This window comes from Anarhichas minor, unplaced genomic scaffold (genome assembly GCF_050575085.1).
Source record: "Anarhichas minor isolate MPS153535 unplaced genomic scaffold, ASM5057508v1 ptg000007l, whole genome shotgun sequence".
NCBI classification, from domain to species: Eukaryota; Metazoa; Chordata; class Actinopteri; order Perciformes; family Anarhichadidae; genus Anarhichas; species Anarhichas minor.
In genome coordinates, this window is record NW_027466453.1 from 16956199 (window position 1) to 16972335 (window position 16137).

Below are 16137 nucleotides of genomic sequence, written 5' to 3' on the forward strand. Positions count from 1 at the left end.
CGTGTTAAACGTTTGTCTAAATGTGACAAACTACGTCTCGTCTGCTCCACAGTTCTAGTGGGTTCTTGAATCACTGGCTCAGCGTTCTGTGCTGCTTGTTCTAAGACTGAATGCTCTCTATGCACAGCAGGAAGATGTAAGTTTAGCTTTACATATACACGTTCCGTTTTTCATTTTCTTCTTTTAAGCAACCGTCTAAAAGAGCAGACAGATATTACATGTGAGACACTGAGATGGACAAGAGTCCTATTTGTATGATACATGGCAGCCTACCAGGTCTCCCTTCATTTTACATTTAAGTATAGATACACATTTTATAGCTTAAAAGAAAATGAATCTACTTGAGCACCCGTTTCCTTAAAAATAAAAGCCAGAGGCCGGCAGAACAAATTGTTCAAACCAATGCCGTAAACAGCCGTTACTCATCAATGATGTCAGCCCTGAAATTATAATCCCGTGCTCAGCGTCCTATTGTGGGTAAGAATGAGTTGTGGCTGATTGTTTGGACCACTATGACCCTCGTCTTGAATAACGGAAGCCTCTTTCACAGGCAGCTTCTCTGTAACTTGTTTCAGGGGCCATTGCATAACTTCCTCAACCGTGATTACTGTGTGTGTGAAATGAGAGCGAGATGGATAAACAACCTACGTCTCAGTTGACTTAATGATAGCACAGAATGGCATGTGATGCATTTTAGGCCATAACAAGTGATCCATGCTACACTAACGGGTGTGTTAGGCAGACCTCTCTACAGATTGACTCACTGGCAGGAGGAAAACAGGAGCTGAAAAATCCTGTCGGTCAAACTTCTCTCCAGATTCTCTGTCGTAGATCAGTGTGAACTACTTGAACTTATCTTGGTTAAAACTATCTTAATACTGTATTCAGTGTTTGTAATTGTTCTGCTTATGGTAACGTTGGATTGCAAGAACATGGTTTAAAAAGGTTGTTTAGTCAAGAACCAAATAAAGAGATTAAAAGAGACCAAGCTAATATTTTTTCGTATTTTACATGGAAGATTGTTTCACAACCTAAACCAGGTTCATGTAAGTTTACATCTGCTTTCTCCACTTTTGGTTCTATAGTTGTCCTAAACCTCAAACCTCTTGTTGGCTTCAAAGGACCACCCACCTTCTGCTGTCAGCCTCTGAAGAACACTGACGAGTGGTGTGAAATGAAAATGTTGTCAGTAATTCACTGCCCCCTGCTGAGTGAAATATGAACAACTGAAGCCTCGATGTTTCTCTGACATATTGTACATTAATACTGCCTTCTCCCCTTTCAGATGTGAGTATTGCTAAGTATTTACTGTGTTTATATGTTGTTGTGCTGTTGGAAATAGTTGTTAAATATGAAGGTGGTTAAGATTCATTTTGGCTTTGGGCCCTTTAGCTACAGTCTCTACGCTTCATTGACCCGTCTTTGTCTCCATTGTTAGTCCTCTTCACAGCAAACAATAGTCCAAGCGTCACTTGTCTCCCTGAAAGATGTTTGCTCTCCACGCCTTCCCTTTTTTATTATTGTCTGGAAGGATTTTCTTTTATCCTATCTGAGTTCTTGAGACTGTAACCTTTATTCCCTCTTATATTCAGGCAGTAGTCTTGTTGAGCAAAAAATCTCACCTGATATTATTAATCCTTTACCGGGAAAAACTGTCTACATTTGCAATAATTTTATAAGAAGTGTAACGTTTTTTTTAAAGGCAATGAATTAATACAACACAAGAACATCTTTATCAGATCTTTTGTGATTATGTTTGTGTTTAATATCTGTATTTCTTCTAATGCATCCAGTAATGTTTCTTGGTTTATCTGAACATACAATTTGTTTTAACGTGTACAAAAAGTAAATTTGATATCAAATGCTAACTGGAGACATTCCTCCATCTTTATGCTCATTGTGAATGTCCACTGCAGGATTATGAAACTCTGTTGATCTCTTTTGCAGCAAGAAGCCGATAAAAGTCTCAGCGTGGAAAGCTGAATCCCTCCACATATTGTCTCGTCATGGAAAGAAATGTGTGGAGGTAAGTTTCTTTACTGACCATATTTTAAATTACATCCAGGTGGCAAACATTCAGAAGACTTTTCAAGAACAGAGCCGTTTCCTCTGTGGTATAAATCAGCAACGTTATTATATGCTGACCCCTTCAGACGAGGCTTAAAACTGCATCTACTGTACAGATGAAAGTAGAATGAGCTTTCACTGGCACCAACGGAGCACCAATGCGTTGGCAAACAACTTTAACATTTTTGTTGCGAGTGTTCAGACAATTTGAGCTGTTGGCTAAACAAAAATGATTTAAATTTAGGTACTTTTAGTCTGTCAGGTGGGAATTAGTATCCCAACTGACAGAATAAAAGTATAGTATAATATCTCAAATGGTCCACAAAATTTACAAATATTTAACTTTAAAATATCTGTGAGGTTTCATGTGGTCTAGTCTTTTATAATTGCTTTTGTTTGTCTGGACTGTGAACCATTTTATTTCATTTATTGGAGAGTGCATTGTCACCATTATTTAATTCCAGCACCAGGTACTGTCCTCCTGCAGACATTGGTCAAGTTTGCTATAAAGATAGTCATCACTTCCGGTTTCAACTTCCAAAATAAGACCATCCGCAAGGATGTGACTACATGAACCAAATCAAATGTAGTAATCTGAAGGTAGGATGGAGGAAAGGGTCATGTCAATGAGTCTTGAACAAATTTGTTGAGTATAGAAGGAAATAACTGTATATGAATATCTATTTTTTCAAGATAATGAGATTTCATAAATGAGCTCACTAAGAACAGAGTAGTGTTTAAGGATAGAGAGTTTACAACAAAAATATTAGTATATTTTAGAAACAATTACCTGTTTGTATTAAAGGAGTACACCAGCAATTAAGCATTGCATTTCAATTCAGTTGGAACACAGAAGAGACGGTCAAAATTGAAGCAGCAATGGCTAAAATATCCAGATTTTTAGACACTACTGATCCTATGAGTCAAACTTGAGACACACTGAATCCTATATTTCCAATAATACAACAAATAGTCCTAGCACTGTCTGCCCATGTCTTTTAGACTCCACAAGTAGGCTTTGTTTTAACTTTTTACACAGGACGTGTGGCATGATTTAGCTGTCCTTTTTAATGCATTGAGTGGAGACGTCCCTTTTAAGAGAAACTCGTTTTGAAATCATTAAAAAGCTGAGCGTTTATCTAACCCGATCACAATTTAAACACTTTTTGTTCAGCTTTATTTTGAAATCGTGAAGCGGCCTTCCGGTGTAGTCTGCCTGACTTGACGCAGTGAGTCCGCTGGTTCAATGCAGACGGTGTGACGTCACACAGAGTCGGTCAGCTGGCTCCTCTCTCCGAGCAGCAGAGAGAGCCTCTCCCATAGGGAGACATCACCATCACCGCCCGAGCCCGGCCAGCTGCGTCGGCCGCCCGCTGTAAAGGGGGATCAAACATGGTGGAAGCGATATAGTGGCGGAACGGGGCGTCGGCTGCGGATCAGGGAGCGTTCGATTATTTATTTAACTATTTATTTATTTATTTATTTTCCCCTGCCAGCAATGGCCGGGGTCCATGGCTGCGGCTGCTGAGAGAGGCAGGTGCAATATATCATCGACGAAGGCATTTCCTCGGCATGGGCTCAGCGAGGGCCGAAGCTCCGGCTGGACAACTCCACATCCGCTGCTGATGCTCTCTGCGGGGGGAGAGCAATAGCTGGGCCGCGTCTGGAGGCGATACAACGGGCTGGTGGCGGAGGAGGAGGGGGCCCTCTTTACATCACAATATTAGAGCCAGTAATTTCAAGGTTAAGCACAGCAACAGCCAGTTATCGTTCAGTGAATGTGTTGCTGCGGCAGCATGGCATAGGCTGATTGTTTTCTTTATTTGATCGAAGGCTGTGATTGAATGCCCCCTCTTTTTACGCGCTGAGCGGATCTAAACCTAGTGACAGTCTCGCCTTGCAGGCCTGAAAAAAACTGTTTAACGCAGCCTCCTCATCTGGAAGAGAGAAGCCGGGTCCAGCTGCCAAGATGATGGAGCTGCAGATAGACGAGGTGGTCTACCAGGACGACTACGGCTCCGGCTCCGTGATGTCGGAGCGGGTGTCGGGCTTGGCCAACAGCATCTACCGGGAGTTCGAGCGGCTGATCCGCAGCTATGACGAGGAGGTGGTGAAGGAGCTGATGCCGCTCGTGGTGAACGTCCTGGAAAACCTGGACGGGGTGCTGACCGAGAACCAGGAGCACGAGGTGGAGCTGGAGCTGCTGAAGGAGGACAACGAGCAGCTCATCACCCAGTACGAGCGGGAGAAAGCGCTTCGCAAGCAGGCGGAGGAGGTGAGTCACCTCCCGGCTCTGATGGGCCTCCATACCCGCATCATCACATCCATCTTCACACTGCTTCACAGTCACGCTGTCCCGTCTGAGGCGAGAGGGTTCACCAGACATGTGACTCACGTTAAGGCCTGTGACATGAGCTTATTTTTAGTCTCAATGCACTGCTGACACATTTTCAACACTGTCTTCTATCAAGCTATTAATATAAAAAAATATTAACATATGCCTATCATACAGTTCTATAGTAGTTTTGTTATAATGGCTTAGCAATACCTCAATAAATACCTGATCAAACCAATACTTACTTTTGTAAAAATACATTTACTACATTAAATATCATGATACCCAAATCAGAATAACAACTGATTAGATGGTGTATATTTTATGTGCTATTACTCAGCAGGTATCAGAAGCTCAGGTGTCAAACATGTAGGCCTCAAGACATAAGTGGAAGGTATGAAGCATAGTAAAGCAAGAACATAAAGTCCTGTAAATGATTTAGAATATACCCTTTTAATCCTAATCTGCTTTCCAGGGATTTTACAGTGATAACATATACCAGCTCAGATGTTTAGGTCAATATACAGTCACTATATCGTCAGATACCTTACACAAGTAGATGCAAGTCAACAGTACTCAAAGGTTAACATATACAATACTTATACTAGTTAGTGTTGAGTCCAAACTGTCATAGAAACACATTTACATGTATGGATAACTGTTTATACTAACTGGACCTACTTAAGCTTTTACGATTATAGGTTTTACTGTCACAACTACTTCTGCTACTAATACTACCACCATTATTACTACAGCTACTAACAGTGTTTTCACCACTGCAAACATCAATGCTAACTAACAAGAAGGACAATATACAACACTAATGTTTGCTTTTACAATAAATTACTTTCATTTTTAGTGCTCTTTTATGATATGACAGTTCAAGTCTCATATGCAAATACTTATGCCAACATAAAGTAAGTAGATGATAGTGTTCATACAGTAAATGGAGATAAAGCAACAGCACACAGCTTTGACAGATGAAGTGTGTGAGCCTGACTCTTAGTGGGCGTTTACACGTGAAAACACTGCAAGAACAGGAACACAAAAAGGAAAAGTGGACATCAATATGGAGCTATTACATTACCGTCCAAGCTCCACCTCCAGCATATCTTCCCCCCCTGACCAGTTTAACAGCAGCCGTGGGACCAGCGGGCGTCGTAAAGCAACTTTAATCCTTCTCCCATCCAAAGAGGCCTCAGCATATCACTGTCAGCCCAGCTAGTATCAGTTTAGCTCAGCTTTTAGTCTGTTTCATCATCTGCTTCCCCTCTGTGTCGCGGATCTAGCTTGTTTTCACTTTAAGCTGTTAATTCAGAGAGGACTTGCTGCTTCATATTAAAATTTCAGTGTTCGCATATTTCAGCTTATTTCAATATCGTGACCGGGGGAAAAAAATCCAGTATGTTTATAATGAAATTGTGGTTGTCTTGTAAGTAATACTTTAAAACCAGCAGGTACTGCAGGTAAGAGTAGGAGCTGAGTGGGCTGAGAGCATTGTTTTAATTGAGAGATGCCAACAGGTCCAGACACGTTTTAGTTTTTGCCCTAACAATGATACTGAAGCTAAATATATAATGACTGTATACCCGTCAGATATATAAATCAAAAGTGCATTAAGCAGCTAGAAGAAGCAGACTTTATCTTTCCACGAGATCTTCGTTTAATTGTCTGATCCTGCTTCTCTTCACAAGAGAGAACCTAGATTTAAAACTGCACACGTCCACAATTTGAGTAATGTTCCCCTTTTATCACATCGACCAACCTTCTCATATCAATTAGATTTGTAATGTTTATTTTCTGTGTCCAGGGAAGGTTGTGGTGAGAGCCTGGATACTTCCCCCAAAAGCTGGGTTTCATATTGGACGCACACCTATTGAATGTTACACTTTGGCCTTGTTTATATATTAAGCAACCAATTCAGACGTTGATATAATATAGCCTCCTTTTATGGTCAAGTGTATTTCTTGATTTTCTTTGGCGTTCAGGACGCTGAGGTTTGCCTCCAGTGAGAGAAGTCGATTTACATCTTCAGCTCAAATTAGGTGACGCATTTGAATGGGACAATTAAACAGAGACAGTTTTGTCTGACTATCGGAGGGGTAAAATGGGGGATGGGACGACCTAAGAGGGGTGTGGAATCACAGGAAATCAATAGTGCACAGAGCACACTGAGGGAGCCTGGCACTGTAACCTGATTTGTGTTTATGAGGAGCAGAAACAGAACAACAAATGCAGAGACGGAGAACTAGACTGAGGTTCAGAAAGCTGTAGTGTAGGAAAAGGCTAATACAAAGAAAAGGCCGTGTGAGAGAGAATCTCAGAGCCGGAGGAAAACAATAACGCTCCCTCTCGCGAGACACCGGGAGCAACGAACAAAAAGCATCTCAGGTTACAGGGTTATTAGGCTCAAGCTAATGGTAAACAAAGCCACAGCTCTGCATCTGCTCGTGTAGCCCTCACCAACACATCCAGGATTACAGTTACGAGGTTAACAGATTCAGCCATTTTGTAGCATCTTAGTTGTTTTCTGTCTTGTTCTGCGTCCGCCTGCTTGAGTGACCCATCACTTTGTGCCGCCAACACTTCTCAAAGTGCGATTACAGTAAAAGATTGATCATCTCTGACCACGCCCCAATCACCTTCTCTCTTGATGTGATTTGCTTTAGTTGGTTGTAAACGGAAAACTGATTTTGTGTGACTCATCAGCTTCGATCCAAACGGTACAACTGGCTTGAGTCACATTTTTTGTCATTAAGTTGATTTGATAAAGAAACTTGTCTCTTTAAATGAGCCAATAAGAAGAGTAGCATATCTGCGACCTCTTGCACTCAGAGCTGGAGACAGTCAGCAGCTGAAAGGACTAATTGGTTTATTTTCCTGCTAAAATCCACTCTGCATATGACGATCAAGTGTGTTGTTCTCCACTGAAGGTCATCGTATTGAATGTGTGCTGGATATCTGCTGCATGTTCCTGGTTCCATAGTCTCACTGCAGTCAGAGGATTACAGTATTAAGACTTTGTGGACTCGCTGCACTGAAAAAAGGACGTCTTTGTGAACAGCTTTATATAAAAAAATAAAAAGGGAGTGAAAGGGACGGAGACGGCTCTGTTTGCCTGCTCCTCAGTTACTGTGTTTGTGTTCACTATACGACCAACCGAGGTATTTTACAAAGCTGTTGACAAACTCCAACCTTTCTGTGAGAGGCAAAGACTTTAAGAATCAAATGTTTTTCATCTAAACACTCACACTTAGTCTTTGACTCATGAGGGCAGACTGCACTGTTAGTTTCTCTGAATCGTTTTGAAAGGTAATGGCTGCTGTGAACAATTTCACAATTACAGGACTTGGCTGTGTATTGACCACAAGCATCGTAATCTAATCCAATCAATATAGAATAATTACAACGTTATATAACCTGTCACTTTAAGTGGAGTTCATGAATGTATTTCCAGCTCTGTAAAGACCTAATTTTTGTTCTTGTCTTCCATCAGAAATTCATTGAATTCGAGGATGCGTTGGAAGCTGAGAAGAAGGACCTGCAGGTGCAGGTGGAGTTTCTGGAGCTGCAGGGGAAACAGCAGGAGCTCAAGACCAAGAACTATTCTGACCAGAGTGAGTGGACAGACTTCCTCCTGACTACAACCCTCTGTGTTTCCCATGATACACTGTACGCGTAGCACATGTGGCTCTTTATGAACGTCCCAGGCAAAGCTAAAATCAGGATCGCTATAGTCGGGTCCAAGACGCAACACCAGGAGAAAAATAACTAACAACATCCATTAAAAATGATTTGAGATCAGCAGGCACAGGTTTGAATTGACATCCAGTTTTGACTGAACAAGAAAAAGCCCAAAACATGAAGGATTAGTGTTGAGACTCGTACTTAAGGCAGAGTCCCGCTACCTGGACATTGACTGACTTCCTAAATGTTATTTGATGAATTTCAGTTAATAGCTCAGCAGCTCTTCAAGTTGTTTTTCTTCAGATACACAAATAAAATAAAAATAAACACTAAAGCTAAAACGGGGAACTGTAAAGGGACGTAGACACACTGCTGGAGGACGTTGTATTTTTAGATTATGATGCTTCTGTTCACTAAGAATACCTAATGAATACTGGCGTACATATTTGATTGACTGTTTTTTCTTCTTAGACAATAGCTGTAACTTTTAGTTATTGTGTCTTTTCACAGACCCAAATAGCTAAATATCTTAAATACTGGCAAGTAAGATTGAACATTAACTAAAAAATAAAAAAGACTTTAGTGTTTTTCTAACGATCAGAGTCCCTCCTGGTGGTTTCCTGCTGTTAAACTGTTCTCTCTCTCTCTCCCAGTCACTCGGTTGGAGGAGCGAGAATCAGACATGAAGAAAGAGTACAACGCTCTGCACCAGCGCCACACTGAGGTAAGAGCAAACCTCCAGCCCATCACCTTTACAACTGGAGCAAAGACATTAGAGAAACACAATTTCAACATCGAAAACAAAGTGTGTGCAGTGAAATAAGACGGCAGTGATTTGTAGTAAATAAATAACAGTATGTAAAAGTCATAGTATGGTCCTTTGAGCGCAATAATCTTACAATCTGGTTCTATTTGTAACTCTAGTCTATTTTAGATTGTGTGGTTAATGAGTATTGACATCATATTGTAACAGCTTTAAACTAATGTCGTTGTCCTTTTGGATCACAACACATTGAATTTAGGTTATCGAACATTTAGTACATTATATCTTGTAAATACATAATGATAATCCTTTTAAATGCAACTCCTTTACTCACCAGTCCAGGGTTATTTCTCATGCTTTCTCATCCTTAAACATTTAATTGTTCTCTGCCTCGTTTCTCACACATTTCTCTTTTTTGCCACCGTGCCGCACAGATGATCCAGACGTATGTGGAACACATAGAGCGGTCCAAAATGCAGCAGGCAGGGAGTAACAGCCAATCAGAAGGCCCCGGCTGTGGACGAACGTGAGTCGATTTAACGTGTGTGTTGGTGTAAAAAGGTTGTTCGTATGTCTCTGTGTGGATTTGAATTATAACTTTCACACATCGTCTCGTTGCTGCTGTTTCATGTTCTGTGTATTTTCATGTTTCAACATCTCATTGTGTGTTGATGCCGGCATTTGTTTGTCAGGAGCCGCGATGAACAGCTGCTACTTTTCAGCCTGTGACAGAGAAGAGAGGAAATGATGAAACTTGTGGAAAAATAATTAGAAAGTTTGGAGTTTTTTTTTTCCAGCTTTCTGTTTTCAGCAATTAGTCGACCGATAAGCATGAATATTTATTAAGCCCGACGTAAGACGAGAGGCAGGACATCTGGTGCAGCTTCTGTAGCAGAACCGCAGTGTTTATAAAGCACGAGGGCTGCATTATAAACACTGATTAGACTTAGAAGACAAACTGATGATTATCTCAAGTTTTAGTAAGAATAAAAATGATCTTCAAAAAGTTCAGAATTGTAAAAAAAAACTGGAGTCAACTTGTAAAGGCGTGTGTGAGTGTGTGTGAATGTTTGTGTGTTTTCATATATCATGGCATGTTCCTGTCTTTCTCTAATCACTGTCTGTCTGTCTTGCTGGCTTGCTCTCTGTTGCTGCTGTTTGCACAGTCAACGCCACACATGGAGGAAAAGGTAAATCCAACATGGTCCCACAAGTCCCTCAAGAAATATTCCTTTTGCTTTATTAGTTATTGATGCGTGTGACAACAATTTATTACTGTGACTATCAATAATGGTGCATTCTAATAACAGATAATGAAATGGTTCAGAGGTCGTGTAAAAGCAACAATCACATTTTCCAGTTTTCTCCTCTTTCTCCCTCATGAGTTGCCAGTCTGTCCGTCCATGTGTCTGTCCGTCCATGTGTGCCTGTCTGTCTGCCTGCTCTGCTTGTTTTATCTGTCAGTATTCTGCAATTAAATAGAAATGTATTTATATTAAGCAATATAGAAAGAGGAATAATCTTCCGCAGTTTTTGTACTTTTTCATTTTTACTATTTTCTGATAATGACAAAAAAAACAACATTGTATTTTATCATTACACAAAAAGTAGCAATTTGAGCTGTGCATGTGACGTTTTGTAAAACAGCAGATATAAGTAGATGTGGATACATTGATTTGCAACATGCACACACAGTCTGTACTGCATGTAGTTAATCAGCCATACGAGGAGTTAATTCCTGCATCGTGCATTTATAGGAATATCTTTAGATGTGTTATCTGTGTTGAGTTTTCCACAAACTACCTGTAGTCGTCTGTGTTGATGGCTCCATCTGTTTAAATGACTTGCATCTGTATCCCCAGTAAACTAGAAAAGCTCATGAATCCAATATGTTTTGCCTGGTGGACTGGACTGCATGCTCTCAGAGCCCCTGTTGCTTGTCTTTTAAGGGGTTTAAAATCCCCCTAAAACCGCTTTCCCTAACTTGTTCTATTTCTATATTATTCATATTTATTTATATAAGGATGCTGTTTTGATTGCAGGCGTTTGTTGTTTGTCTTGACAGTGATATCAGTCACCTCAGCAAGAGAACGAGCATATTTTGGAAATGTTGTACAGGTTTTTCTGTGCCTTGCATCTAACGCATGCCAGGAAAACCTTCAGCCCTGGAGAATGAAAAGTAAAAAAAAAAAAAAAGATAGATTAATAAACAATTATCCGTCTCTCGTTAATCTCCACTCCTCTCTGTGTCTCCTGTGCCAGCAGCAAAGCGGAGCGGCCGCCTTCATTGAGCCTGTACCCCAGCGGCGAGGGCATGGTACGTGGGGGTCTCGGGGGGGCTAGGATGATGCCCGGGAAAGACATCTGGCAGGTCAGCGAGCTCGGCCGGTCTACCCTCTGCTCTGCCTATCAGGTGGGACAGACAGCGGCCCTGTCCTCCACCACGACCACAACCGCAGCCTGGGGAGTGGAAAGGGGAGGGGCCGGCCTTACTGCTGCCCGTCCCGCTAGCCACACCCACACGGACCACCTCCCCTCCCACGCCTGCTTGTGTCACTTTTGAGGAAACAATTTTACTCGCATCACTTGGATAAAAAGTCTGATTTGTTAGGTATATATGTTGACTCGAGCAAGCAGGGTCCATATTATTTTCCATGAAGTTTGTGTGATCATGGCGCTTACAAACCATGTGTCCTCACGTTTTACTTTACTCTTGCGAATTAAGTTTAAATGTGCAAATGTCCCCTTTTTTTAAACTAGTGCTTTATTTGTGAGAGAAACAGCCACAGTAAAAGAAAATATCACAAAGTCACTGACATAAAGTTTTTTGACATAAAGTTGCCATGAATTTGATAAGAACGTAACAATAGGAGTTAAAATAGGGAATCCATAATCAAAATAGGCAAAAAAAAGAATAATGATAATATTATGTCCTTTAAATCCAAGTGAAGCCTTGAAAAACGTAATGGAATCGTACCATGAACCATGGAGCTCCTTACAAGAAAGTCATAATTGACTCTGACTGGTATTGGTAAAATGGTGTTCTAGGTAAAATGTTCCTTCACTATATAATGCTCATGTGATGTTTGTCTCCTGCTCCCATGTCATCGTCTCAAACCACCCAGGAGGATGGATCAGAGTCCGACTCCGTGGCGGCTACACCCAGCAGCACAGGAAGCAAGTCCAACACGCCCACCTCCTCCGTCCCCTCCGCCACCGTCACCCCAGTTAACGAGGGCTTCCTGCCGCAGACCGAGTTTGACGCGACGCGGGCCGGGAACCGCAGGAAAAGTGCCAAGCGGCTCAGCCGGAATATGGAGGTGCAGGTTTCCCAAGAAACCAGGAATGTCAGCATCGGTAAGAGCGTGTTACCAAATGTGTCTTCAGACTAAACCATTGTTCCCTCTCGAATGTCGGAGTAGTGCAAAGTACAATATGGTCGAAATGTTTACAGTCGTTTTAAAGTTCTGTTCTGTTTCCTGCATGTTTTTCCAGGTATGGGAAGCAGCGATGAGTGGTCCGAGTTTCAGGAGATCATTGATTCCACGCCTGAGCTGGACATGTGTGTGGACACCCGTGTGTACGGAGGAGGAAACAGGTACAGATACGCTGTGGTGCATCATTTACCCATTATATGCAAAGACCTGCTTGGTTGAGTTAGATAATTCAACACAGTGAACATCATGTCTGCAGTTATTCTTGGTTGAGGTTAGGGTTAGTAGGGTTTTGTTGTGTGCAGATTTGTAGTCAGTTGGCTCAAAGCAAGTTAAAATAAGAAAATCAGCAAGGGTGAAGTTGCCAGACTTTTGATGGACATCAGTGTTACACATGAACAGGACGGAATAAACAAAACTCTCATATTTTGATTAAAATTAATAGAAATATGTTTTTAATTTGTATTCATGCTGCATGATGCTCTTTACCTGTACGAATGTTGATGATACTTCAGGGACTACGAGTGAGATTCTTTGGTCCTATCACAGCATTGGTCTAATGAAATGTAATGTGTGTGTTTCAGCCCCTCACAGGGCATAGTGAACGAAGCCTTCGGCATCAACACTGACTCTCTCTACCACGAGATCAAAGACGCCAAGTCGGACATCATTGGAGATGTCGACGCAGGCGCCGAGCTGCTAGGTATGAACAGGACTTTGACGGTTATAACGTTTGTTAGTTTTATCAGTTTCAATTATTGTCTTAAAGCTTGGCAGTTGCAGCTTAGTGATATCCTTCTGTCACTGGTAAGTATTTCTCTTCAAAGTAAACGCCTGAACACTGCTGCCTCGTTGTTCACCGTGAGCTGGTGAAAGTGAAGCTTGAGGCTTCTACTTGTCTGCTAACGTGCCAACGTGTGATATTACTCAGTGAAATCAGATTCAGTGTAGATCCAGAGGACAGGAAGTAAAGACGGATGCATGAGCGCGTCACACAAGACAGCATTGGCTTCGCGTTATGTCAGGGCAGGAGCTCCATGTGACGCTGTGTGAATGTGAATGACACTGACTTTTTACCTTGCATGGTGCCGTGCCGGCAGCTCATCCCTGAGTCACTTCATGAAAATACATACAGTCGCTCTCTGGCTGCACGCCAAACCTCTGCTGCCCATTCATGCAGTGTTACGTCTATTATTTCTGTTTACTATTTCTTGTTTTTCTTTCTCTGTTGTATGGGGCAGAGGCATGTTAAATGCTGATTAAACAGATCCTATTTGTAAAAGTTGAATTTAGTATATTTCTCAGATTTCCTTGCACTTTTGCTTATTATTTATCGTAGATGTGTCTGATTTGGACCACACTTGGTGGATTTTCTCTTATTTTCTGGGTTGTTTTGGTTTTTGATTTATTGTCCCTGATTTTTATGCAGCAGAAATACGACGGAGCTTTGATCCGTCTTCTTGTCCATCTGATAACTTCTCACCCGTTTCTTTTTTTCCTTTTTATGTGCTTCTGCTGGTGACACCCATAGGGGAGTTCTCAGGTGTGTATCTGAACATGCATTGGTTGGTATATTTTTCTTTCACTCTGTCGACTCCCATCTACTTGCTAAGCTTCACACCTAAGAGCAGTTATTAACCAGTGTCATTGCTATTGTTATTATACTGCTATATAATTATTAGTATGTTATTTAGTCATTGCTTGGTCGAACAATTGGAGATTTTGATGATATAGTAGATGCCCAATATCCATACACTTCCTTTAAAGTCACAGTGAAATGATTTTAATCTTTAGTGATTGCCATGAGCTACACCAGTCTTTCAGTCAATAGTATTTTTTACACTACTCTCCCAGACTCACAGTACATCCCATTGGTTTAGAGACATCCACCCAGCTTTATGATCAAATAGGAAATGCATCATTTCACAGCGGCAATATGCTCCTAAAAAGGCTGTTTCACTGGGACTTTAAAACAAATCTGATGATGTTTGATGAACTCAGCTGTTGGGGTCACAGAAGTATTCTCTTGTTTCAGTTTGAGGGCTGAATAGCAGCTTTTATGTTCTTTAGCCCTGCTGCTCTTCTTCAAGTCCAACATAATAAATGTTTATCAGCATCTTCTCTCTTCCATTCCTGTCCTTCTCTTTTCCCTCTCTGATCCGTGGCCTCTCCTCTTCTTCTCTCTTTTCTCCCCTCCCTTCTTCTTCTTTTGCCTCCAGTTCGTGATGATTTCTTCGGTAAGGCACACTTTGCCCTCGCTCGTGGTCACATTTGCTTGTTATGTCATTCCCTGGCCTCCAGCTTACACATTTTTTTCCGGTTCCTTCTTTGTACCCGTTTCTTTGTGTGGCTTTATGTTTATATTTTGTGCCACCTGTGCATCTCACATACCTAATGTTTAGATATTTGTCAATAATGAGCTGCTCATTTACAGAACATTAGAATAATTTAGAGAAGATGCAGAAAATAGAGAGAGTCAGAGGAGAGGTTGTGTGGTGAATAGCTCTTCAACTGGAGACAACACGCTTTTCTTTTGTTTGTCCTCATGTCCAAATTGTTTGTGTGCTTGGCTTCTGTTGCACAGTGCTTGCTGCTTGCACGTACACTTTTCAATTAATGTCTGGCAACGATTAAAATAATAAAGATGTAATATCAAAGTCAACAGGTTGAGCATGACAGTAACACCTTTCATGGTGAAGGGATCAACTTTGAATATATGTGCACTCATGGAACTGGGTAAAGCTCTGATCAAATGGCATGATACGTTTTGAGGGGAAGAATTGTTGTGGTTGTACTTTATCTAAATGTTGTTACAAGGTGGTAACCTACTAAAAGTTAAAATGATACTCAAAGATGCTTCTGGACTGTCTCTGTCTGAAAGAATAACTTAAGTATAATGAGTGTATAGTCATTGTTCTCCCAATATTTAACATCAAAGCTTCCCTGTTAGCATGAGTGCTTGAATCAATAATCTGTCCATTCATTTTAATTTCATTGATTTATTAAACCTTTGGCTTCTGTGGAGCTTTCATTTGCTCCTCAACAGACACTTGCTGTACCTTGGCTGGTCTGAAAGGCAGTGTTGCCATGAAAGAACTCTGGGAAATGCATTTTGCTTATCGATCAATGGATTTATTGACTTATGGATGTTTTCTGTTGTGTGTGTCTGACGATTAACAGAGATGTGAATGTGATTGTTTCAGGGATGGGCAAGGAGGTGGAGAACCTGCTGACGGAGAACAAACAGCTCCTAGAGACCAAGTAAGATGCGTGTGTGTGTGTTGGTGTTAACCCTTGTACACCTTTTGCCTTTCATCCTTTCAAATGTGTCTCATACATACTGACAGATTTGTTTGTGCTCTAAAAGTACGTTAAGATGAGTGTGACATTCCTCTGGTTGGATCATGATGTTTAACAATCGGTTTGCTCGTAAACATGAGAACACAACTTGTAGTTTCCTGGAGCTGGTTTTGTTTTCTTACTTCCTGCTCTCTCTGCACTTTGCTCGACAGAAATGCTCTCAACATTGTGAAAAATGACCTTATTGCCAAAGTGGACGAGCTGTCGGGGGAGCAGGAGGTGCTGAGGGAGGAGCTGGAGGCTTTGAGGCAGTCCAAGAACAAGGTGGACGCCAGACTCAAGGAGCTGGAAGAAGAACTCAAGAGGTGAACATTTGTTTTTTCAGGAAGAAAACAATATACTCCTTTAAATTAATGTAATGAGAAAAAAAGCATTTGGAGAAGCTACAGACAGCAATGAACCAGTCAAATGCAAGGTAAATAATTAGTGCAGCAGTTAGAGGACAACAAGTTGTATCCGTCAATATAACGGCTTAAACTGTTGACCTGTAA

At 41.3% G+C, this 16137-nt stretch overlaps 1 protein-coding gene across 1 annotated transcript in view; it reads left to right on the forward strand.

Moving 5' to 3' along the window:
• mapk8ip3 (mitogen-activated protein kinase 8 interacting protein 3) overlaps positions 1-16137 on the forward strand; it is a 25766-nt gene continuing 9629 nt past the window's right edge. Inside the window, exons 1-12 of the mRNA XM_076086244.1 lie at positions 1-2026; positions 3564-4342; positions 7899-8019; positions 8743-8813; positions 9287-9378; positions 11118-11265; positions 11978-12209; positions 12348-12450; positions 12871-12989; positions 13818-13829; positions 15490-15547; positions 15799-15951. Of these exons, the coding sequence (XP_075942359.1) occupies positions 4037-4342; positions 7899-8019; positions 8743-8813; positions 9287-9378; positions 11118-11265; positions 11978-12209; positions 12348-12450; positions 12871-12989; positions 13818-13829; positions 15490-15547; positions 15799-15951 (1415 nt within the window). The 5' untranslated portion in view covers positions 1-2026; positions 3564-4036. The remainder of the gene's footprint in view (positions 2027-3563; positions 4343-7898; positions 8020-8742; positions 8814-9286; positions 9379-11117; positions 11266-11977; positions 12210-12347; positions 12451-12870; positions 12990-13817; positions 13830-15489; positions 15548-15798; positions 15952-16137) is intronic.